The following is a 25,994-nucleotide window of genomic DNA, read 5'->3' as shown; positions in this document are numbered from 1 at the left end:
GAGTCTTAGTCTCATTAATAAGTCAGCATGTCAGAGAGTGACTTAAAGCTCAGCAGAGCTCAGAGTCTTTACTTACACTGGAGTTAAAGGTAAATTAAATTCATGTAACTTAGAGGCGTTGATGACTTGAATGTTCTCAGAGGCCTTTGTTACAAGTGCTGACCAATGCTTATAATAACAATTCAACCAGTGGTTTTGCAATACCCTTTAATGAGATGGAGCGTTTGCGCCGCATTCACAGTCGGGTCATAGCTGAGCTGTCAACACGATTTAATTCACCTGAGGCGGAGGCCCTCCAGCAGTCTACTGCTCTGTCTGGGAACAACAAAGTACATGTGTGTATTACAACTGTGTCTGCTTTGATTTATGCACATCAGAGCTCTGAATTTAAAACACTGCACTCTGAATTAATAAGCCTTTTGAATCTAAAAGCTTTGCACAAAGGATATTTCATGATAATTTTGTGTGACAAATGCAAGGGAGAATTTCACCTTGAGCTTTGAGGAACATTTCGAGCATTTAAGAACTGAGACACCTGTTTCCTGAATGTGAATATAGATGAGGGATGGATGTGTGTCTATGAATAAAACAGGAACCGTGGTGCTCAAACCAGATTTCTTCTTCGAAACTAATAAAGTGAATCTTGAGTCTGAATTATTTTGATCCATTTGATGGATCAAGGGAGGAAATGAAAGTTATTATTTATGGAAGCTGATGAGTTCAAAAGTTCATCAGCCTCTTTTTCATCTCAAACAGATTATAAATGGCAGAGCAGTCAAAATTCAGAGATCATACATCAAACTTTGGTTGTGTTGAACGTAGAAGTGCGCACATGTGTGTCACACATTAAAGGAATAATTTGAGATTTCTTTGAAGCACACCTTTTTCACTTTTGTTGCTGGGAAAAAGATGTAGGAATCAATGAAGTACAAATACGTTGTTACTGTGTTAACATGAACTTTTACTCCCTACGCAAAGATCAGTACAGTACAGTACGGGCTCATAAATTCAAAATTTTAATGCATTTGAGTGTGATTATTGATTATTTATGACTATTTATGACATTTATGACCAACTCAACATATTGGTTTGTGATGTCCTGGGAATGACACTCAAAAATCAGCTGTTTGTGGTGCATGTACAAACTGCATGGTCAAATCCTACTGATTCTACCTCTAACTAGTCTTTGAGTTAGATTAACATGATGTGAGGTTTGGTTAGCTTTGCACAGAAATGACTGGTCCTTCAGAGGAATGCTTTTTTACTTTATAATTTGAGTACATTTCTTACTTTTACTTGAATGAAGAAGTTGAATCAGTACCTCTATGTTTTGTTTTCACTGGGCAAAAAAAACAAGTGTAAAACTCCCATGACAACTGTGGATTTTGTATGATTTATTGAACTAGGGCAGGCTAGCTTACTGCCCCGTTTCAAGTCGTTTTGCTAAGTGTAGACTCGCTAGCTGCTGGCTATATTTAGTGAGTGGTAAGAGTTTTTTCCCAAAATGTCAAACGATTCCTGTATTTAAGGAAAGGTATTGGCATGACATGAGAACAAGCTGCATGCAGAATTTAAGTGGCGTTATTACAAGCCAACAAAGCTGCCAGACGGCTAACTGCAATTTGAGTCACAACACACGATATTTATAAGGACAGCCTGATGATGTTTCCAGCCATTTCAGTGGCGACAAACTGGCTATATTTCACAGGCAGTCTGACCATCTCCATCTGTGATTGTGGCGACCGAAACAATTTTTGTAAGTCAAACCGTGATGTTTTCCCAACCTAAACCAAGTGTTTTTTGTGCATAGACCTTAGCAGAGCACAAGCACAGTCTGTGACAAGAGAGAAATAGAGAATTCAACCTTAACAAAGATAAAGTTGCATCATAGAGAGATCTTACCTTGTCTGCGGTTTTGCAGAAACATACTAGCTTACATTAATTTGGGTGGTTATTTTGCTTTTCCTTTAATTTTGACATATTTTACCAAACAGAGTAAACCCCCTTACTTGCAGCTCGTGCATGAGATTGTGAGCCCTGTCGCCTAAATTATCTGCAATTTGCAAAAGATGATCATTTGTAAGATGACTCTGCCAACGCTTGCCATCTGTATGTACACAGCGCTGTTTAATCACTTTCATGCAATGCGCCCCTGGTGCCAATCCCATAGTGTTGCATCTCCCCTTTAAGTGCTCTTTAATGATTAATTTTTGTCACTGTGTCTTGTTTATCTTGCCGATGTTTTTACCCAAGACAAAACTGATCCTAATTTGATTTGAGCAAACCTTTGGGTGTTAGATTATTGTTGGATGAGTTTTAAGACATTTGAATAATTGAGAATCTGTGGTTTCTTTCAGTCACACACCAATCAAAAACAGATACAGTTAAAAAAAACAACAACTTATGACTATTCATCGCCCACTTCTTTAAAACAAAGACATATTCCTAAGGGCCTTTTCTGAATCTGCAGCCTTTTAGTCATAAATAAATGTATTGAATGTCAGGATGCTGACATGTGTTCTGTAAATTATAGTGCCTATGTTTAGGTGATACGCTCAATAATGCACTGGTGCCTTTGAGTTTGTTTACTTACATTGGAGTCAAGGAGATCAATGCTGTCGAGACTCTTGCTCCTGTGAATGCGGCCCTTGATGCGGCGGAGTGATGGTTTGCCCTGAACGGTGCTCGCTGAGGAGGCTGCTGTGATGGAGCCAGCAGTCGGGCTGGGGTGTATCCTGGGGTCAGCGCAGGAGGGGGGGTGAGAGGAGGAGGACAAAGAAAAACAACAGCACAACATCAGGGCAAGTAAGTACACATCCAGCATTGTTGTTGCACAGCAGGACAGTGTGCCACAGGCAACACCGAAGAAGAAGAGGAGGAGGAGGAGGAGGAGGAGGAGGAAGAACACATTGGTCACGTTTCTTGCTTTTGAAAAGGCCACAGTCCCCCGCTGGATAAAATGACATTTAAGGAAATCTATAATTGGATTTAATGTCACAGCAGCCCTGTAGGGGAGCTGGTTGGAGCTCAGGAAGCACTGCAGCCTCCAACATGGAGGGCCTGTGCAGCTCGGCGGGCCTCAGCAGCCAAACTGTAGCTGGGTCATGGTGAGATGTGGGCAGGAGGCACACTTGGCTGACCCATCATCAATACTCTCAGGAAATGTTTTACCCTTCACAAACGACATAGTTAAGCAGCACTGTTGGAACCCTGCTGACCACATCCAAGCCCTTCGCCTCTCATTTCCTTTGTGTTTCACGTGTTTGTTGCTTAATTGCTGTGTAATGTGCTGTGTGTGCCACAAAATTAATTGTCCCCCTGCAGGGGTGAATGATGCAGAACGGAACTGAGAATTTAGTTTATCAAACCATCTACAGCAGGGTTTCCTCGTGAGACACAACTTGTGTTTTAAGTGTAATTTGTTTCTTATAAGCCACCCTTATAGGTTGTGACTATCAAACAAATTCACGAATGGCTAATAAATCGATCAGCACAAATGTTTTATAGATCCGTTTCAAGGCTAGCAACAGAAACGTTTAGTAGGTTTTGGTAGGCCTATTATGCCTGTTGATGTTAAGACTTTCTAATAAGCCCTAAAAGAAAAGTAAAGTTAAACGCTAATAAGTTGTTAAACAGGCTTTGTGGAACTTCTGTGTTGTAGCAGTCGGTTGGTAGATTATGTAAGCGGTTTCTGACAGTAGCTACCATCGCTCTCTCTCAGAGGCACTGAGATAAGGCACTCGAGAACTTGCATGAAGCCACGTCATCTGGACTTTCATGGAAAAGAGAGTCAAAAAAGAAATCCACAGTCAAGCAGGTTAAACAAGTCATCCGCAGGCTTGTATAGGTTGTATTGGTGTACGTCAAAATTCGCTCACATATGGCCAATAGATACATATAAATTGCTAGAAATTGTTCTACACGTAGCCCCTTTAATAAAATGATTTTCGTCCAAATATTTGAACGTTTTTACACAGGATAACTCATCCATTATATTTATCTAAAGAACTATTTAAAAAGACAAAATGGGGAATAAAACACCAGCTGGCAACTTAAAAGTTATTCATATTAATGGCTTATAACTTATATTTACTACGTTACTAGTTGGTTAAGCTCAAACAATTAATTGTTTAATCAATTAAGAGATGGACAGAAATGAATTATCAACTGTCGCAATAGGTAAGTAATCATTTAAGTAATTATTTCTTGGATTCCAAACTCATCTCATACTGACGCTTTTGGGTTGGTGGCTTGTCTGACCTACAGTCCCAAAGCTGGACCTTCAAATGAAATGGCAGTGAAAAAGAATAATTCTCATCCTGAGTTTACACCTCTGCATTGATTGATTTATTAATAAAGGGCAACATTTCAATCACAGAGACCTTTTCTCATTAAAAAAAAACACTCATTGACACAGTGTTTTAATACAACCCACAATTACACGATGGTCCACAGCTGTGTTGCTGGTGTGTCCAGCATCACATGGAACCAGTCCCAAAATCAAGACCACCATGAGCTGGAAAAGTCATACATTATCTATAATCCCTGACAACAAGGAGAATGTTATTCACTTACATGCTGAATAGAATGTTTTGCAGATTCTTTTCAACTTACATTCAATCAAAGATTATATATTGAATGTTCAAACTGATAAACTTGTGTTACATCAACTCAGTAAGAGTTTGAGAGCTGACGACAGTAACAGCTGAAGTTTTGAAAGGGAAATTCTTTCATATCCCTTCTTAATATATGACTTCAGCGGCAGTTGGACAACAGTCCAGGGATTTCTGTTGTCATATTTTGTGCTTCATAACATGCCACACATTCCCAATAATAGACAGGGCTTGACAGACCAATCTAGTACCTGCACTCTTTTACTCAGCCTGATCACCAGGAGATAATGCTGGTGTTAACTTCTCTGCAAACCACAGATACGTCCAAGGTCGATATTTGTACCAAACGTGGCATATTACATTTAGTGCAAAGGAAATGCTTATTAGCTGCATCGGGAGGTGGAGGGGATGTTGTTATGGCCAACCGCAGTTCAAGTCACAGCAGTGGATATCTGTAAGGACACCTGGGGATATCGCCATCTATGTCTGTCACACCAAATGCAGTAGATTTTGTGGAGACAAAAACTGTCAATTTGACACGCTAAGTCATGACCATCTTCAACCATGATCATGGAGACCAATTTTAAGTCAAACCCTGATGTTATTCTGCTGACTGGGTTGCTTTTTAGCACACGATGGTGTTAACCCGTGCAGAAGGAAGCGGCTTGGCCTTAAAAAAGAAAAGACGCCGTCTGGATGGTAGCATGTGTTGCTCCAAAACCTGCATGTGCCTTTCAGCATTAATGGTGCATTCACAGATGTGCAAGTTCCTCATGCCATGAGCACTAACACGCCCCCTTACTAACACAGATGCTGGCTTTTATACTTTGTGCTGGTAGCAGTGAGGACGGCCCAGTGGACACGACGACCGTGATTTACAAAAATGTGGACTCGTACGACCACAGCAGTTTTTCACTTTGTGTCTCAGACTCAACTATTATGGTAATAAGGGTGGTAGATTGTTGAGGATTATCTGTTTTTCTGTATTTTATATCACTGTAATGTGCATATCTTTGTTTTTGTTTTTTTTTTAATGTTGGCTGTACAAAACAAGCGTTATGAAGATGATTTTTTACTATTTTCTAATATTTGTCGAGCAGTCGACAGCACTGTCAGCGCTATAGAATTTCCACCTTCCTTGTTGCTTATTTTAGTACAGAAATAGCTGTTTCTCATAGATGTACGGTGCTTATACAGCTGAGTGCAGCTCAAATTGGTACTGCTGTACTGCCTTTGTCTCCTCTCTTCCCTGCCATTCTTTCTCTTAGTGTCACAAAGGACAGTCACTCTTAATGAGGATTTACCTAACACAATATTCAATGAGGCAAAATCCTGTCTACACAGTGCAGCTCAGGGACAGTAGATATCCATTAGCGTGCTCAGCAGCAGGCTCCCGAGGTTTGTACACTCAGCAAGGGAAATTATGACGGAAAGGAATGGACAAAGACGGGAGGAAAGCGAACACCACCTTCCACTTTCTCTCAGCGTTAATCCAATATTTGCCCGAAGCGGGGTAAGGTGCTCACTGGCTGGAAACCTAGGGTAAAAGCATTCGGCAATATGTGCACTCAATTACAAGTGACCTCAGACTGTTCTCATAAACAATACGGCAAACATGACTAATGAGAAAAGCTGCTTGGACTGTATCACAGGCCCGGTGCAGTCCTGCGCATTCAGAAGCTCATTTCTTGGATGTTGATTCTGAGATGGATTTCAGCCAAAACACTTTAGGCCACAAAGGCAGAATGTAACATGGTGCCAGCAACTGTGCCGACTCAGATATAATGTGAATGATTTCACATGACCTACGTGATGAATTTTCTTCTCTTTAAAATATGCAGCTAAAATGTGTTTCACTGGAGGTTTAGGGGACATAAAACTGTGAGACTGAATGTTCACATCTAGTTGACTTTATCAAGGTTAGAGGAACATTAAAACTACACAACGATGAACGGCATGTGGTATATGACCCCCCAAAGTCAAGGAAAGTCAAAATACCATTTAACTTTTTACTTCTTTTGACACATTCTCATGAAACAGGACATCATTTTAAACACCTACTTTGACATTTTGGGAAATACACTCATTACCTTTCCTGCTGAGAGTTAGATGAGAAGAAAGAAACCACTTTATTGTCTTTACGCTAAATATGAAGCGACAGTCAGGAGACAGTCGCTTCATATTTAGTGTACCGACATGAAAGGTACAACTAGTTCAAGAACAAAGACTGGAAACATGGAGAAACAGAAAGTCTGGCTCTGAAATGTAACAAAATCTGCCTACGGCTTAAACCTACCTTTAAACCTCACTAATCAACACGTTATGTCTTCTATATTTCATTCATACAAGCCCAAAATTCAAAAACAAAGGGATTTGTTTTCACAGAGTGTCATGTGCTGAACTGGTCTTTGTCCTGGTGCAGTGACTGAGAGTCTCGTCTCACTTCTGTTGCTGCATGGCCAAGAAATAAAGTATTTCCAGCGAAACTCCCTATGAAACCACAAATTGTTGGTTTTAAACTTTGTTTTTTGTACCATATGTTATGACAAGGCTAAAGCAAAAGGGAGAGGTGTACAAGGTTAAATGACATGACAGGATACTGGACAATGCCTATTACGTTGTATATTTAAAGGTCCAGTGTGTAGGATTTAGGAGGATCTTTTGGCACAATTACGTTTTCCTTAGTTCACCTGGGAATTAACCTTTTCATCAATCTTTCCATAGTAACTCTGAGAGGACGAAACAAAGACTGGCCTGAGAAGACCTTTCACATGTTTTGCATTTTTAGGGGAGGGTGAGACGAGGGGTGTGCAGTTGGTTGGACCCTGCATCTTTAAAGGTGCTGCACTTTTTTTTTCTATTTGTATAGTTTCTTATGGGGACAATGTATTTGTTGGTTGCAGATCATTCACGTTCACAATCACGTTTTATGCTGAAACTGATCATTTTGAAGTAAATACCCGCTGCACAGTGTAATGACAGTGGAAAAATTACACCATCCGTTTATAGATTTGTTCCCTATAATCCTCCCTTTCACCTTGCTATTCGGTCTGTCACCAGGCTCAATTTTAACCAAGGGTGTGTGTCTGTTTCTGTCACTATCCACAGTTAACAGAGGAACAACTGGAATAACTGTGGAAACACTGAAAAAGAAGAAGAACCCCACTGATGGTAGAGGAAAAGAACATCAGGAGGGGGAGTGATAGAAATCGTGGTAAAACAAGAATGAACGGACGGGTATTCACTCGACGGAGAGCTCCGGTGCTGTATCAAAGTCTCTGTTTTCTCTTTCCATCAGGACCTTGAACAGTTCAAACACTAGATCTGTGAGTAAGAAAATCTGTCAAATTATTAATAAAGCAATGCGTTTAGCTTCATAGCACTGTCCCTGACCCTTGACAGTATTGGGGTCCCTTGTTGAAACCTCGTACTTACATTTAAAATTGTATCTAGCTACTACTTTGCTCTGTGTCCCCCAAAAACAAATCCAACCATCACAGATGCACAATGAATCTTGGGATACAATGGGCTGCGAAGGATGCAACAGTCTATCCTTCACAGCACAGGAAATGAAAGGTGCAATCCTCTGCCCCATTTGAAGCTGCTTTTGAAATGGGACAGCCTTGTTGTGCCGCTGTTCTGCATTCGGTGTCCTCAAAATCGAGACACGGCTTCTTTGTGAATATTTTTAGTGAGCATGTATGTATTTGCTTGTTCATTACACTTCCACTTCATTTCTCTCTCTTCCACTCTCAGCAGGGCGAGTTCACAATACACTAAGTGTCTGCTTCTCCCTGATATGATGATTGTATTGGACCTGCTGCAGTCCCTGTGAACAAAGAAAAACCTACTTCAATAGAAAACGGAACTAGATCAATGCAAAGAGCCCTCCATGGCCTGCACCGTCCACTGCAGAGTGTGACACCGTAGTTCACAGATAAGGTAAGGTCAAACAGATGCCTGATGCTCTCACAAAGAAAGGACGAGGGACACACACACACACACATACGCACGCGCGCGCATGAATCAGCTGCAGGACTTCATGCCTTCCCCCTGTTCCCCATCTCTCAGTCTTCTGGAGGAGCCATCAGGTACGATTAGTTCGAGCAATAACGGCTACTGCTTCATCAGCAGGTCAATAGGCAATGTTTCGCTTCATTCCTCCCATCTTGGCCACTGCTAATATAACGCTTAACAAGGAGAACAATCCTCACCAGCGTCTGGTATACACACACACACACAATAAAACACACCCTGTAAAAGATGCGTGAGCTGATCCTACATCAGTCCTGGTCTAAATGAGTTATCTCTGTCCTGGAACCACACTCTGTTTTCTGTTTTTGGTGAATAAGGTGCAGGTTAAAAATAAGAGGAAACATTACATAAACAATAGACTTGTTGTATTATCCCTGCAGGCCTGCAACAGAGTGTAAAGTTCATTAAGCCAGGTTAATGCTAATCTTTGGCTGTGTGCAGCAGGGAATGGGTTTTTAAGACTGCAGGCAAGAGGAACATCTGTTTGCAAAGACTAATCCCAATTTAGAGAGCGGCTGCCGCTGCTGCTGCTGCTATACAGTCTTCATCAAAGGCAAGCGGAGCTGCGCCTCCTCCAATTTTGGGAGAATGTGATGCACATGGCACACACAGTCTCTGCTCGGTGGATGGTGGAAGTGTTGAGGCAGAGCGGTGTGTAATCTCGCCATCACACGCTGAGAGATCAGCAGAAACAGGAACCAGCTTTGACCATTTGTCCAGAAATGGGACAGAATTAATGCTGCAATTATGTAAAGAGCCGTAAAAAAAACGCGTTCTTCATTTCTGTGTTAAAATGCAATGAAGCCTTTTCTTGTGCTCAGATCTGCTTGTCTTTCATCGATGTCACATCCTGTCATACATCCATGCCACGTCTATTTGTGAATGACGGAAGAATGATCTGTAAACACACACTGTACAGTGCCTTGGGGAGTTTATCGAGATGACAAACACAACATTAGAATTCCATTTAAGGAGGCAGCTAATTATGTTTTTCCTTAAATTCATCTATTGATTTTTCTTATTGATTAATGAAGGAAGTTACCAAGGCAACTTTAAAACGGATTTCTTCTGATTTAACACAATTTACACCGTTGATATCAAAGAGAAAACCAGCTTCTCCTCAGATTCTAACCAGGAAACGATTTCTCTTCCATGAGGATTAATCAATAAGCTGTTTATTTCAGATAATACTTTTAGCTCCAGTGGTGTGTATCTGAAGCATTTTCTTTACATTTCCAGATATATCCATGCTGTGTTAATGAGTTCAGAGCAGTATTGATCTTAAAGGTCACTTTAATCAAGCTATCAATATCATTTGTGGAACAAGGTGGAACCAACACAGTATCTTTGTCCAAAATCCTTCCAGCTGAGGGATTTTTCTTTCTCATAACGATTAAGAACTATACCACCCGAGGCTTACAGCTACGCCAGACGTTCACAATTATAAAAGTCTTTATTGGTCATTTTGGTGTTTCTGAGGTGGCAAAAATTGTCGATTTTGGGGACCGACCGAAGCAATTTAATCGGCAGTGTCACTATGTTGCATTTCAGTCCTGGGGACAGACGCTACATATTTCATAAGTTTTCTCAGCTACACAACAACGTCGAAATAACACAAGCTTAACAAATGAGGACGCTGAACACCTCATAACATTTCATCACAGCACATTCATTGGGAAGATGCTTATGTCCAAAGTGACTTAGTGTGTTTTTTTTGTCACATTTTCTTGAATAATAAACAGTCAAGAAGAACAAGGAAGAAATCAAACAACCGTACAAATGTACACACAATCTGTGAATGAGCCATGAGGAGGGAGGTTTAATGGCACTACCACTGCACTGTTACGGCCAGTAATATCACTTATACTTGAAACGGAGTTATCATAACTAAGATTCAGAAACTGGACCACACCAATTGTCTCGCTGACCTGCCACCCAGGTCCAGCCAATCAAAGCTCCTGCTTCTCATCAGTCTAACCAGCTGCGCCTAATCAACTCAACCACCGCCCTGATCCCATCACCTGCGACGCCTACATAGGTAAGCCAAACCATCTCTCTCCTGTTCGTCTCAAGTTCTAATAACCCTCCCCACCCAGACCCTCTCTTTCTCCAGCAGCCCAGCCTTCCACATCACCATCCTACAGTAAGAAGATACCACCGAGCAGGGACCCGGGCCATTCAGCTAAGGAACCCATGGGGGGGAGATGAGGCCACGCCTATAAGGACGTTCTGTCTGTTTGTATGTTTGTTGGTTGGTTGGTTTGTCCGCAGGATTACACAAAATGTACTTAACAGATTTCCACTAAACATGAGGATGAGTCTCAGCTCAGAGCAGACCTAATAAACTTTTGGTGCAGATCCGGATAAAGAGGATTTTATTTTCTAATTTTCTTCAACATTGCGAAAAATCATGTGTAGTTAGGTGGCTGATGAAGATCGAAATAAAAATCTAGATCTACGTACAGGATTAAAATGTTTTATCTGATATTGGTTTAGGCTTAATTCAATTAAATTGGACTATAGGGCCTATGCGCCATCTTAGTTTTAGCCTTATTTAAACAGCAGCAGTCTCACTGTGATTAACCATTCCATTGCAAGGCGGAAGTTGGTGTTCTCGACTTAAAAATCTAAAAACGTTCCAGTGCATCTTGGAAAAACATGGACGCTCGCTACAAACGTGCGTTTGAATGGAAAATCTACAAAATTCACAAGCAGCTCCAGCAGCAGATTTAACAGTTTGGGGCTGAATGAAGGTGCAAAGTTGAATTTACTGCAGGTTTCACAAACAAACACTATACAAAGAAAACACGATGAAGAGGTAAAAAGTAATTGTTCACTCGGTGTGGCGCCAGACTGCTGTGATGTCATGTGTGCATATCTTTACTTGGATGACCGTTCCATTGCACTTTTCTGTGTTGGAGGTCCGAGTTCCAAGGGCAGTGAAATGCACCATAAGAGTTTTGGTCAAGATGAGAAGCAGCACAAAATAAAACCAGTGATTGTAAGTAAACATAAAACAAAAAACAAAAAAAGACAATATTAGAAGATACAATATCCCATCAAACAAAGGCAATACATGCCACACATCCAAAAATATTATTAGCACAGCACCCGAGCACTCCGATGATTGTGTTTTGGATTCAAAGAAATCAAATCATTCATTTTTAAAACATTTGGCAGCATATCCTGTGTCCTGTGACTCTTCCTAGAAATATAAATATTTAAGCAGAATGGGAGAATCCAAAGCACGATTGTTTCTCTATGATATTAAGTACAAATCAGTATAGCCTTAAAATGTATCAGTCAAGACTGCAACGGATTGGTTTGATAAGTCTGCTCTGCATTGTCAAATTAATTTAAAGTGTAATAATGGTACAGTGAAACATCCAAACCACTGTGATGATTTGCAAAATGGTGTGCAGTGGAAATGGAGTGGAAAATGTAAAGTTTGGTCCCTTAAAGCCCCTGTACAGACTTTTCATTTAGTGTTGATTTTGGCGGCCCCGCTGGACGAAAGCTGTAGTGTTTTGCCGGAATGGAGACTGTATTTCCCATGAGCTCTAGCGCCAACTGTCGTGAAGACGTTTGTCTGGCCGGCGCGTGTAGATTTGTTTTGGAAACATCGGAAAGACGACGGGACTTGCTTTGAAAACTTTTTTTTTTTTTTAGCAGCTATCTGCAGCGTGCATATGGACGAGGTAATGTGTCTATTTGTATTTCTACTTAATATAATATGCCGCCGGTGAAACAAAGTAATGCTGCTGTTGCGCTGCAATTTCCCAGCTATAAATATTACCCACGGTGCTACAGCGCTAGCGTTACAGCAAAGTCACAGTGATTGTGATGGATGTTTTGTTCTAAGTAAGAAACTGAATCATTTATAATGACAGAGGATATTAGCGATGCATCGTTGCAGGTCGGCTGGGCTGATACACACAGCTGAAATGGATGCGTGATCTAAGACGTTTGTTGTCGTTTTCACGAGTGTAGTATCTAGAGCTAATCTAGTGGTAACGTTAGCCAGCTTTGTTGTAACAACATAAATTCATGTATTGCTGTAAACTACGTCCCGTTTTACATTTCATAAATGAAATAAAATTTACAAACCTGTCTAGGAGGAATCGGGCAAATTCTGGATCCGACCCTCCCTTCAAGCCCCGCAACTCTCTCCATCTCTGGAAGGAATCGCCAATGTTTATCCGTGTTTTAGCCCTAGCTCGATCGGATTCCCTCTTGGCCTTTCGTTGGTCTTCGGTTCGAATTCTTTTTCTTTTCTTTGTCTCATTATCAGCCATGACAAAAGTTTTAGCTCGGTTAGCACTGGCTAGCGTAGCAACAAAACAGCTATGCCGTATCCTGAATGTCGTCAGTTCCGGTCTGACTGCCGTAAATCGTTTCGTCAGTGGTCCGACCCGACCAATGCCTTTCAGAGGTATAGAATTAGACCACTTAGAAAAAGCGTATCTTCACGCTGATGGGCTCATTTGCGGTTGTAGGTAACAGAGACACATCAGCAGAAACCAGAGACTTTTCTATATCCAGTTAAAAACTCCGTACAGGGGCTTTAACTGACGCAAATCATTAGTATCTCCATTGATTACATCCACGTTTTTCACCTTATCTCACAACAGTTGGGCCTACTGCTCACCACCCCGGTTGTAAAAAGAAAATTCAGGTTTGATAGGGTCCGCGCTCGCTGCCACAGTTCCATAACTAGTATTGCCTTTTGTAGATGAGACAAGAACTCCTCCCAAAAAATCTCCCTAAAATATGGAGATGTAAGAATGAAAACAACAAAACAGTAGAAACATGAAAGGAGCCCTTTGTTTGAGTGTAATCCCTTATCTTCTCTGAGGCGACCAATTAGGCTAATAAGAGGATGACTTAGGAATATGATTAGCTGAAGGGAGACCAAGAGACAAAAATGCTGTGTGTGATGACCCCTGCTGAGGTCACGGTGACACCCACCAAACAGACGGTGGTCGTGTTCCTGTAGATGTTTGAATCTAGACACCCTGTTACACCACAAAACCGTTACAGCATCCTCGGTGGTAATTGAACATGTTTGTGGCTGTAAATCTCCTTTGATCGCGATAATCTTTCAAGACAATATGAGATTTCCAGCACAGTGTGGGGGTTGTCCTTGTTTCAGTCACACAGAGTGCTTTACCAAAAGGTTTAGGTGGGCTTTAAAGAGGTGATGATAATAGTTAAGCCTCTCACACACTGGAGCCACGCCAGTGTAACTGCATTATGTGGGTGAATGATCCACACGGCGGGCGATACATTTTGAGTTTGTGTGGGACACTCGCTATCAGAGTGCTATTGAGCCTATTGACTCCTAATTAACCGCCTTTGCTTTCAAACAAGATGGTAATCCAGCTGTAATTAGGGATACTATGTCACACACGTTTGCAGCCCGGGCGAGCAATCTGCTTACAGCAGGGGGAAAGAAGGAATGAAGGGGAGACAGTGTTAAAGTAAACAAATGAACAAGGCCGCAGAAGGAGAGAGGGATGCGGTCACTGCCATATATATATATATATATATAGTGTGTGGAGTAATGAGGACACTGGAGAGGTGGAGAGACAACACACCAACACACATGCAAGAGAGCGGAGTGAGGGTGGAAGATGTTTTAATAGACATGGCCACAGCAGCACAGGAAATAAACACAGGAGAGGTTCCATGCTTTTACATTTTATTAGTAATCAGCCACAACACAGCAGTGAGGAGGAGGAGGAGGAGGAGGAGGAGGAGGGTGATGAAGGTCTGCCACATGGTTAGCCTGGTGATGGCGTGTCCAATGACACACACTTGAAGCACATGAAGTTTGGAGGTGAAGACACAGTGATGGGGCCATGACATCATCCCTACGCATTCAACTTTACAAACTGATGGAGGAGGAAGGACACTGGGGCTCTGTCTCGCGCGCGCGCACTCACGCACGCATACAAAACTCCCAGCATGCGGAGCGTGTGGTCGCCTCACCTACACCGTGCTTGGAGCACGGTGTGGGTTTTTTTTTTTTGTGATGATTGCAACATGGTGCGGACAGGCTGCGGTGGCTGGATGGGAATATTATGTCAATTTTTTATTTTTTTTTTCCCCCATTTTTTGGGGGGGGGGAGTGAGCGAGCGCACCGTGGCTCCGTGACCCGCTCATCATCTGACGGGATGTGGGAGGCGACAACTCATCCAAGCCCCCCTTTTTTCTTTTCTTTTCTTTTTTTTCTTCTTTTTTTCCCTCCCAACCTGCATCATCATCATCATCAGCAGCATCATCAGCATCATCATCATCACCATCATCCGCACCAAGATTCATACTCACCACATACGCTTCCTGGGTGGAAGACAATGTTCTTTGTTGACGGCAGTCACCCCCAGAGCCAGCTGCATTACAGTAATGTATTTCTGGTAATTCACCATGGTACTGTCCACCGCTACTAAAAATCCAACCCAAAGAAAAGCACAGGTGATCATATATTTCTTTATTCCCTGGCATCCGCCTCCGCTGCGTCTTCCATGCTCAGCATCACAACGCCATTTCCAGCGCTGAAGGACTGACAGTGAAAACACTCCCCAAGGAGCTGAGCGAAAGGTGCCGTACCGCTGCGACCCATGTCTGCAATGACACTCTGACCGTGTTTTAGCGCTCGCCAGCTGATCGCCGATCCATCCGACGTGTAGCTTCTCTCTCTTGTCTTTCTATTTGTGTTTCAGGATTGGGACATATCTCCTTTTTCCACCCTGCCTCCTCCCTCCTATCCTGGAAACACTCTCCTAAAAAACGCTGCAGCGTCCAGGCGTCCGTGTGTGTGAGGTAGGGGAGAGAGTGTGTACAGTGTAGTCAGAGGGGAGCGACTGCGAGGGAGGGAGGGAGGGAGGGAGGAGGAAGAGGAGGGATGGAGGAGGAAGAGGAGGGAGGGAGGGAGGGAGGGAGGGATGGAGGAGCTCAGTTGTAGCATCTGTTTGGGAAGTCTACAGTTTGTCTTTAATTTGGCTACTTGTTAGAGGTTACTTCTTTAGAAAAAGTATTACACAATCCTTCCTGGAAGCAGAGATCACTACAGGGCCAGGACTACAAATATGCCCCCCTACTCCTCTGCTGGAGGTGGGGGGTGTTTCTTGTTTTTTTCTGTTCCTGATCTACAGCAGGCATTCTGGCACAGGTGTACAGGATGAAATTTGGAAGCTGCGAGGCTTGGAATGATATTATTCCGCGCCTTTATCTCCAGATCAAACGCTAATTATTTCTGCAGTGAAACAAAGCCCCGTTTTCTTGTGATAGCAGGTTGATTTATCTCGTTATCTGGAGAACACGAAAGGGTTGAGCTGCTCTACATCATGATATAACGTATCACAGGAAAACATGTTCCTCTCTGCGGGAGGGGGGGTTGTGAGTTTCAAAGCAAACCATACACATTTTTTTTGTCTTTCGTCATGAGTTTTCCTTGTGATTTCTTATGAGGGTGTTTACAGTACATGTATGGCTAGTTATTGTAAAGGGATAGTAATGTGTATAGCCGATAAATAAGTAAGATTGAGGTGCAGCCTGATGCACTGTCTAAGCCCACTGAGCATAAACGTATCCAAAAACACATCTACTCAGCCTCTTTGCCGACGTTAAAAAAGACTTGAAGAGTCAGAGTAAAAGTCTCATCAACGTCTTGTCAATGTTCACTATTGATGACATCTCAACAGGGTTCAAAATTGAAATTTTAGACTTCTTTCCAGCTTCAGTCACAGGCGTCTAAAGAACTCCTTGTGGTTCAAAATTAAAGCCAAATTTTACACCATGCAGCGAAAGCCACACAGAGGCTTTGATGCACGAGCCTCAACCTCAGTAGAACGTATAAGACATACACTTTACCAGGAGAGCTATTTATCAGGTCTTTACACATGGAGTAGGCTAATGTTCCAACGCTAGATGACCAAAACATGATATTTAATAAAGCTGATGAATAGTGCACGCCTCCAGCAGGATTCTGAGGTTGATACTCAGGATTCAAATTTGCACTGTAGCTTCGGGCTGCTGTAAAAACTTCAGACGTCTGTCAATAAAATTGAAAAGATCTCAAAAATCACATGGTAAAAACATACATTTTCAACCCAAAGGATGTCACTTGGACGTCATTAGTGAACGTTAAAAAAACATTAATTTTGGCTCTTCAGTGGAAGTCTGTTAAACTCCAGCGAAGACGTTGATTTGACGTCTTTTTGGATATGTTTACACTCAGCAGGATGGTGAGTAATCCTTGATCTGGCATTTTTCAGCTTAAAGGATTAAATGAAAGTGAAAGATGAAGGAAAGTTCTCCCAAAAACTCAATTTCAGTCATTTCCTAGTCAACCCCACGCCGAGGGAAAGTGGATTGAAGTTTCAAAGTCTACAAAATATTTCTGGAGTGTCACAGCAAAACAGTGTTGCAGCAGTGTCTGAAATAGTAGACAGGGACTTGTTTTGAAATGTAAAAAAACCCCAAGCGCCTTAAAAAATCTTAAAACTTCCCCTTAAAGCACAGTAAGCCCAGATATCGTAAAAAGAATTGATTTGAAAAGACGTTATTTACACCCACTCCAGATAGGTTGCACGCTAATGTCTTTAGCTTAGCAGCTAGAGTGAATCCTACAATTTAAATCGGAAAACCCCCGCTATGCATGCTGCACTATATCTGTAGAAAACAGAATGGTATTATGGTTGTTTCATGTATTGAATTGAAGACGTTTACAGACTCCTTCTTGCTCCGCCTCTATCTGATGTTTCAATCTGCTGCTTTTTTCCATCTCTTCAGTTGACGTTTTAGTCAGATGCTTCATGCGTGTCAGGATTCATTTGCAAACCCCCCTGATGAAACGATATTTGCTGCAGTTTGCTTATGTTGTTACACCAACTTTTCAACCTCATCCAAGTGTAAAAACGCATCGTGCTATATTTCAAGTTGATTTATTAAGGCACAAATGAAAAATGCGGATGAAAAACAAGCAGATCGAAAACCAGCATCCTCTCATGGCTTTTCTGGATCCTTGAATTGAACAGAGCAGTCATGATGCTGGGTTTAGACTACATGATATTTTAGGCTGCAAAGCTGGTCACAATGTCAGAGTCACACATGACAGGACAAAAACTTAAAAGGCTGTCACCCCCAGGACCCTGTGAATGTAACAATGACGTGAAGGTTTCATTGTTGTGCGTCACACACATACTACTATTACTACTACCCACAGACAGTTCTCAGCCCGCTGCATTTTGAATAAACTAGATCTCCTTTTCACCCTCAGTATATTTTCTATTATCTAAACACTGCTAGTTTCACCGTGTAGCATGCATTAAAATGTTGACAGTCAATTACAGTCAGTTAGATTCTCACCCTTGTCTGACGATCCTGTTCAGTCTTCTTTTACATAGCTTTGTCTTTAAACTGGATGGGTGAGAAAGGATGAAAATTATGCTAAAGTCAGCTGTTTCATGTCTGCCAGTCCCCTTTACCTGATTTTATTAGACTTTTCACTGCAGACACCTCCTGTATGCTTTTTATTGAAGTTATTTTAATGGATTTATAAAAATTAATATTGGATTTAAATCATTTTCTGTAACTATCTTTTTCCCACCTGCACACTTTTTCACACCCTGCCATCCAAAATGATTTACATCTCCTGAGGTTTCTTCCTCTTCCTGTCCTCTCAAAGAACTTCTTGAGAATTGATTTTGTAAGTTCTAGTGGTGATGTTGAGCATATATCAGAAAGAACAAAATAGTAGTTCATCCTGAGATAATTCTTAAAACATTTTGCATATACCATAAATCATTAGTCAACATTTATTACTTCTATAAATAATTAAAGGTTTAAGAGATGCATTTGGTGCTTGACACAGAAAATATATTTCTCATTCCTGCTGCAGATTGGACCATGATAATTGTTCAATTCAGAGAGGTGCAGTACACAGCAGCTCTGTCTCTGAACTGTGCTGCACCACCTGTCATTAGCAGCAAACAGAGGCTGGCGTGGGTTGTTTTTCAGTCAATAGACTGACACACTGGTGCACTTCTAAGCTTCAGAGTAAGTCAATTAGTCTAGACTTTGAAGTCTTAGAGAGGAGAGCCTCACCTGAGGAGAGAAGAGCACCTCTCACTCTCACTAGACAGACTTTAATCAAAAAGCCTGAAGGGGCCATAAAAGGAACTGGGGATTGTATTTTTATCTGCCATGTGCAGTACCACTGAGAATTAATGAAGAAAATAGCAGTTATTAGCATCATGTGATAAAAGGATTATCTGTTTTGGTAATTAGAAAAATCAGACCGAAGGTCACTCTTGAAATTAATTTCACAAGCTGGTGAATCCTACAGAAGATTTCCACCATACAGCGAAAAAGGCAGCAGGGCACTGACACTGCCAGTGTCAGGGGAGCAAATCCCTCTGTGGCTGATGTTGCTAAAAATGTGTGCACCCATGACACTTTGGTGCTCTATGGATGAAAGTATCCTCCTCATATGCTCACCTACAGTAACTGACAGTGTGTCTGGGAAACGAAGAGCTGATGTTTAAGTACACTACAGTGTGTGTAGAATGAAGCATCTGATTAAATTAATTGGCAAGAGTTAAATCACAGCGAATGTCCCTATTTTTTAAATGAGCGTTTATGTGTTTTATAAATTACAGCATTACAACAAAGCCTAATATGACACACAGTGAATGAACATCGGGGCCTTCTTTGAAATTTAAAAGCTCTTTTTGTGGTTGCCAGTTTGTTACTTCTGGGTGACTGGAAGCAGAAAAACCCTTCAGGGTCATTAAAGGGACCCAAATTCATCTACTGCTCACATGTCCCAAAATCCTTCCACACCGTACCTGCTGCTGAGAAGGCTTCTGTCGACTGAAAAATCATTCATTTTGAAATAAATAAAAAAACATTACTACAATTTGTATGTGTATAAAGGAGTCAGCACTGTTCAACAGTGATATAATTCAAAGCCTAAGCAGGGCCATAGCTGCCACATTCAGTACATTTTAGGCTGATTCCAAAATATTTAACCTGGTAAATTTCACACCACAATTTTAGTTTATAGTTGGGAAATCATCAACTGTTTTTTGTACCTGGTAAAATCTGTATAATTTGGCACTAATTAAAAGGTTAGTTTAGTTGATTTTTTAAGCAGTTTCTGGTTTTGAGAGGATTATTCCGGAAACTGCTAAATTTAAACCAGCAATAGCAATTTTTTCTGCCATTTTGGGGCAGTAGAAACAAGTTATGAACACAATATTATCACCTTTTAAATTGATAAACACATTTGTAGAAAGTTGTTATTTTAAATATCCAGCAACATTATAATTACTTTGGAGTCATGCTCACTCTCTTTTAGCTCCATTTTTGGTCTCTACCAACCCCTTGAACAAAATATCTGCCTATTTAGCTGCTAAACGTGTCACTGTATTCTCCAGCTGGTGGCTAACTGTGTCCGTCTGCTGTTTGGTGCTGAGCAGGTAGTGTGCAGTGGGTTTTTAGAGCCTTTTCTCTGAAAACAGCTGCCTGCTGGGGCAGAAAACACCATCATGACAGCAGTGAGAGTGAGCCATAACAGAGAGGTCGTGGCCAGACCATGAAACACTGAGCTGAAACTCACTCTGAAGCTCTGTAAAGCTGCAGAATCAGGTGAAGTGTTTTTCTACTAAATTGCATGTAAAAATATAATATAATATGGTTTGCACTAACAGGAAGTGAATAGAATAGACAGTCCAAGAATAATTATTACTGTTGATAACATAAAAATGCAAATTGGAGATGAATATATCAACAAATAGAAGTTCTGCATGAGGCTGACACAGCCAGAATCCTAATGACAGAATGCAGGTGACGATTCAGTAGGTTGTTTTCAGCCTCATGGCCTCGAGAACAGAACACTGCCATGATGGGACCTCACATTAGGGTCTGATGGCGCTGGATGATTCAATTCTCCTTTACAAGAGAACCTACACTGAGTCTTGGCTGCACGCTATCACTAGTGACGTCGCTGCTTCCTGTCCGTAGCCCCTTTTATCTAGTCAACTCTCGACTAACACGCCACTAATGGAATCATCAGAGCAGAGCTGGGCTCCGACAAACCTACCAGCAACGCACTCTGTCAGCTCCCATTGAAGAGGACGCCATTCAGATAACTCTGCTGATTAACCAGACAATATGGACCGTCATTATCAGGCATGTAAGACACAGCAGCCATTAGAGGAAGGGGAAGCCTCCTTCTCTTTCTCTATCTATCTGTCACACACACACACACACACACACACACACATTACAGGGAGCATGCATGGGAACCAGTAGTAGTGTGTCAGTGGGGAAGCGTTGAGACAGCAGTGGGTCAGCGGTTGTGCTGCAGTCTGAAGCCCACTGCATACCCATGCACACTCCACTGCAGCACTTTGATTTCACATTGGCATCCCCCCCCCTGCATCTCCACAGTGATGCCTCAGAGCAGCCGGCCCCATCATTACCCTTCTCACATGAGAACCCACTGCTGACATCTTTTATTGCACGCTGCACACACACACGCAGGCAAGCTCAGAGATGCACAGGCACACGTGTGCGCCCATAACACACTACAGTCCTTTTTTTTTTTTTTCTCCAGCGCGTAAATAGGACAGACGGGGCTGCCCTTCTTTCCTGTGTCCTTAGACTCTCTTGTCCACTTTTATTCTGCACAGCAAAAAAAAAAAAAAACCCTCAGAGCTGGTTTGTAGGACTCAGAGTCTGCTCCCAGAGGAGACAAACCTGGACGAAAGCCCTAAGAACCACTACCGCTGTAACACCGTGATTTATCACTTTTGCACCAAACAAAGAGGAGAAGTTCACAGAGAAAGTCCTCTTCACATGAATGCACTGCACCAAGAAGAACAAGAGTAATGAAACACACACACACACACACACACACACACACAGTCACACCTCAGCGCTGTCGCAGTGCTTTCTCTCTATGTGCTGTGAGGTGAGTCATCAGCACAGAGAAGCATAACCTCACAGCTACAGCTAATCTCTCCTCTCCTCCTCCTCCACCTCCTTCTCAACCTGCCAGCATCTCATTTTCTCCACTTATGGATGAAGGCACGGTGACTTACATCATCGCTGCAGCCTCACATATACATATAAGGCCGCATATCTAAACACACGCTGGCGGATCACACACACATCCTCCGGAGGAGAAAGTGATACATCCATGCAGTTATCCAATCAATATTTCTGCACTTAAATCAGCACTTTAATTTTTAGAGTTCAGACTCAGATGACTGCTTAAAAAACTACGAGAGCCTGATGAAAACAAAATGGCAGTCAAGGACCCTTAAAGTGGATTCTCACGTCAGTTTCTGTGCTTCTCTCACAGTGATACATAGGTCCTTTGTGCCCTTTAAGTCAGAAGCCCAGAGATGTGATTAAATGCTGCATGTTCACTCTCAGTCAGCAGGATACTGACCAGAGGCGGACACGAAAAGCCAAACTAATAAACACAGTGTCTGTTTGAACCCTCACAGCTGACAATCAATCTGCTCTTCCTCTGTGGATCAGAGAAAGTGTGCACATCAGAGGGGCGAGAGAACAAAATGAAGCGCTCACACCGCGTGAGGAAAATATTCCCAGGTTGCTCCCATATTTATAACAAGCGCGGCTGCAGACATGCTTCACTCTGTCACACAGGGACGCATGCTGGCACACACATTCTGAAGCCAAGCATCCATGACTTTAGGCAGTTTCTGTCCTACTTCTCCTAAGAGTGAATAAACAAAAGATTTTGCCGTTTTTATCTAGATATACATTCAGTCATGCTTGCCCGACACTTCATTTGCTCACTGTGTTTGAACAAGCATGAATCAAAAAAGCACAGGAAGAACATCCTTCCCTGGGCTCTGCCTTTCCTGACATACAATGTGGGAGACGTTAGGATCCAGCGAGCATCATCACACACAGCTGTGCTCAAGAGTCCTGCGTACAAAAACCAGCATCTAACTCTGAAATGACATTTCAAGAAGACTTACGTTTCCTTGTTAGCGTACTGCATCTTCAGAGGACGCTCTGTGGCTATTCTGACTGTATGTGCTGCTATGCCGTGTTCCTGTCAGCCTGTCTGTGTTTTTTGTGTGTGTGTGTTGGTGTGTGTCAGTGCCCCAGGCCGGACCACTGGGATAGCTGTCTCCATGCTGACTTAGCTGTCATACATTAAAGAGGCCTCCTTAACGGTCTAGGGAGCATATCAGCCTGTCTGTTCCGTCACTTCAGGCATCACATCACCCACTCTACGTCACTCTCACACACTCACACACACACGTATAAACACACTGTCAACATGTCCCTGTCTCTCCCCTCCAGGGTCCACACACACACACACACACACACACCCATCACTCAGTCATGATGCGCTCACAGGGCCTGACACAGAGCCTCACAGCGGACTCTGCAGCGGTGTACCAAACATCTCTGGTCATGTACGAAAGAAAAGCTCTGCAGATGTAATTTTATGCTCCTCTTTTGTGTCATTTCATTTATGTATGTATGTAGTTTAGTATCACAATTTTAAGACATGAATAAAGTGCTGCAATGGCCTGCACTTGTGGAAGATCTATTATGCCAGAGTAGTTACATTTCAGATGTGCGACAAAAAGACAAAACCTCGCCAGGGTGCTGTGAGGAAGTAACACACATATTCCCTCTTTGGTGTTTGGATGAGGGCGCTGTCAAACACATCTTTTCATTCATTCATTCTTTATGTGTTTATAGGAACAACACATTTTAATCAACATTTCCTGGGGGAGCACTAACTCTAGTCCATAGGGACTTGGTGTCTTGTCTTATTCTTCTCTTTCCTTCCTTTGGCAAAATAGAACAAGAACTCCTGAACTGAACTCCTTTGTCAAGGGCACTGACCGATCACTGATGGTTGGGGAAACTGGTGCACCCAGAGGAAACCCATGCAAGCATGGGAGAACATGCAGGCTCGACACTGAAAGGCCTTGCCCCAGTGTTTTCAAATAATCAAAGTGAAAGCAAAGCAAGAAAATGAGCATGCACAAGACAGTGCAGAAAATCATGCAGAGCAACAGGAAGCAACAATAACATCAACAACATTGAGGTCTCAGGACGTGCAGCCATGCAAATCATCATAAAGCAACAGAGCAAAAACACTGTTTCTGACCACATTTTACACACATTAGCCATGCGAAGCAACAAGACGCAGATAAATGAGAACATGCAAGTATGTTATTCACATTTATAAGAGCACTTCCTTGAATTTGTTGTATTCTGCATGTTTAAACTTTGGTATCCAGAATAAGTAAATGGAAAATAAGAGAGCAGAGACGGTGGTTTGTTAACTGCAAGGCCCGCATATGGTAGACGCCATTCTTAGGAAAAGAAACACTCCATTTTGAAATGTTCCTCGAGCGTGAGATGAGGTGAGGACAGTAAGAAAATGCTCCGATGTGTCAATGAAAGTCTCAGATATGACCTCATCACTCAAATTTTGTATGTCCGAAGTGCTTCAGAAACAGCTTTTATTTCATCGACTCATGAAACATCAACAACATCAGGGATATGTAGAGTGGCTCTCACCTGGAGTCAAACACAGGGTCGGTGTACATGGGAGGGGAGCAGAGAGGTGGCTCTCCCGGACTGTTTGGGGGCACAGTGAGGCCCCCCTTCTTGCCCCGTCCTGGGGCACCATCTGTGGGAACAGATTAATATATGAGACCCTTTTTATAGCGCTCTTAATTTACACGTCTTCTCCGCTGAATGGATGAGTAAGCAGGAGGACTCACAACTTCTTAAATGAGGGATATTAGCCGCAGATAAGCAGACACTCGCTGAGCTGTAAATGCGAGTCATTTTCCTCAGAGTGCTCAGGTTTATGTAAATGTAAGTACAGCATATTGATCTGGAATAGCGCAGCGGAGACAAGGCCCTGCAGACTGCAGCCGCGCTGAGGCCATATGTTGTCAGAGGCCAGTTAGGAACGCTGGCGGCTCAGTAATCCCCTCAGCCCTCCAGATTTAAGAAGCTATTTTTGCTGGCTCTTAGTCTGCAGCGCTGGCTTACTGCAAAGTAGTTTTCTTGTTTTATTTTATTTTGTTTTTCAGGGTTTTCAATTTCTCAGCGAAGATTAAATGTAACACTAGATAAGTGGAGAAATAAGTGGAGAGCAGCTACTCTGTTTTGTTCTTTGAAAGTTTTTTTTTTTTTTTAAAGAAAACGGAAACACACAGCCCTCTATGACCTCTGAGTGCTATGCTATTTATTTACTCTAGCAAGTAATTAGCCGATCAATCGATTAGTGAATCAAAAGATTTATCGTTTTATTCATTTTCAAGCAAATATGTCAAACATTTGCTGTGTCCAGCGTCTTAAATGTGAAGATTTGCTGCTTTTCTTTGTCATTGCTGATAGTCAATGAGCTATCTTTGGGTTTTGTACTGTTGGTTGAACAAAAGACGCAATCTATAGTCGTCACTTTGTCTCTAAGGACATTGTGCTAAGCATTTGTCACAATGTTTGGACATTTTATAGGCCACATTTAACGACTCATTGTGAAGATACTTGTTAGCAATGGTAATAATCGTTAGCAGCAGACCAGTGTTACTCGATGATGTAATCAGTGGTTAACAAATGACTGTACCTTCCCCATCCAACAGAAAGGAGGTTAGCAGGTGGGGACACACTTCCTCCAAAACAGAGCAAAATGAGCAGAATGCAGCAGGCCCCTTCGAGGACAGATGGTCCAGGAATATCTCCGTCCGTTTCTTGCTGGACTCTTGTCCCAGTATTTCCTTGTACTCCCCCAGCGAGAAAACCCTCTCATACACCAGGTGGGGGAGCACGCTGTTGATGTCCAGGTCATTCAGGATCTTTTGTCTGTGCTGTTTGAGGATCTTAGCTGCCCACCTCTTCTTCTTCCTGGCGCATGGCCTCCTGCCAGGCCTCTGCGGCTGCCTCTTCTGCTTCTTCACAAACCACTTCTTGGAGCCGCTGCCAAACATTTTCAAGTTGAGGAGACCCACCAAAACTTCTTCCACGGCTCTGTCAACGCAGTTCCCAAGGGAGGGGAGGCGCATATTTTATGCCAGGGAAGCGACCATGCCACATATTTCCTCGAGGCTCTCTTTGTTGTTGTCTGAGTCGTTTATCTGGGGCAGGAAGAGACAATCTGGGCAGTAGCTGATTTCTAGCTGGGTACTTACTGACACTAAGAAGATTAACCGACTCTTAAGTACACCAATGCAAACTGCTCACCACTGCGCAGACATCCACAACATATTTTACATCATCTCGTTGGAGCATCAAACATTTTAGCTACTTAAGTTGTCATTTAA

At 42.3% G+C, this 25,994-nt stretch overlaps 1 protein-coding gene across 13 annotated transcripts in view; it reads right to left on the bottom strand.

Moving 5' to 3' along the window:
* The window catches only part of tjp1b (tight junction protein 1b), a 71,159-nt gene extending 45,408 nt beyond the window's left edge, over positions 1 to 25,751 (bottom strand). For 11 of the 13 annotated variants that reach the window (XM_030426617.1, XM_030426624.1, XM_030426626.1 and 8 more), the window contains exons 1-3: positions 25,301 to 25,751; positions 24,241 to 24,352; positions 2,594 to 2,735 (exon numbers count right to left, since the gene is read on the bottom strand). In XM_030426617.1, coding sequence (XP_030282477.1) covers positions 2,594 to 2,735; positions 24,241 to 24,352; positions 25,301 to 25,736 — 690 coding nt within the window. In that variant the 5' untranslated portion in view covers positions 25,737 to 25,751. Of the gene's footprint in view, positions 1 to 2,593; positions 2,736 to 14,979; positions 15,514 to 24,240; positions 24,353 to 25,300 lie in introns of those variants that run through there. The other 2 variants (XM_030426628.1, XM_030426629.1) reach the window with 1 other exon arrangement.
* Positions 25,752 to 25,994: the final 243 nt, after the last annotated feature.

This window comes from Sparus aurata, chromosome 8 (assembly GCF_900880675.1).
Source record: "Sparus aurata chromosome 8, fSpaAur1.1, whole genome shotgun sequence".
NCBI lineage: Eukaryota > Metazoa > Chordata > Actinopteri > Spariformes > Sparidae > Sparus > Sparus aurata.
This window is presented reverse-complemented; position numbering and strand designations above follow the sequence as displayed.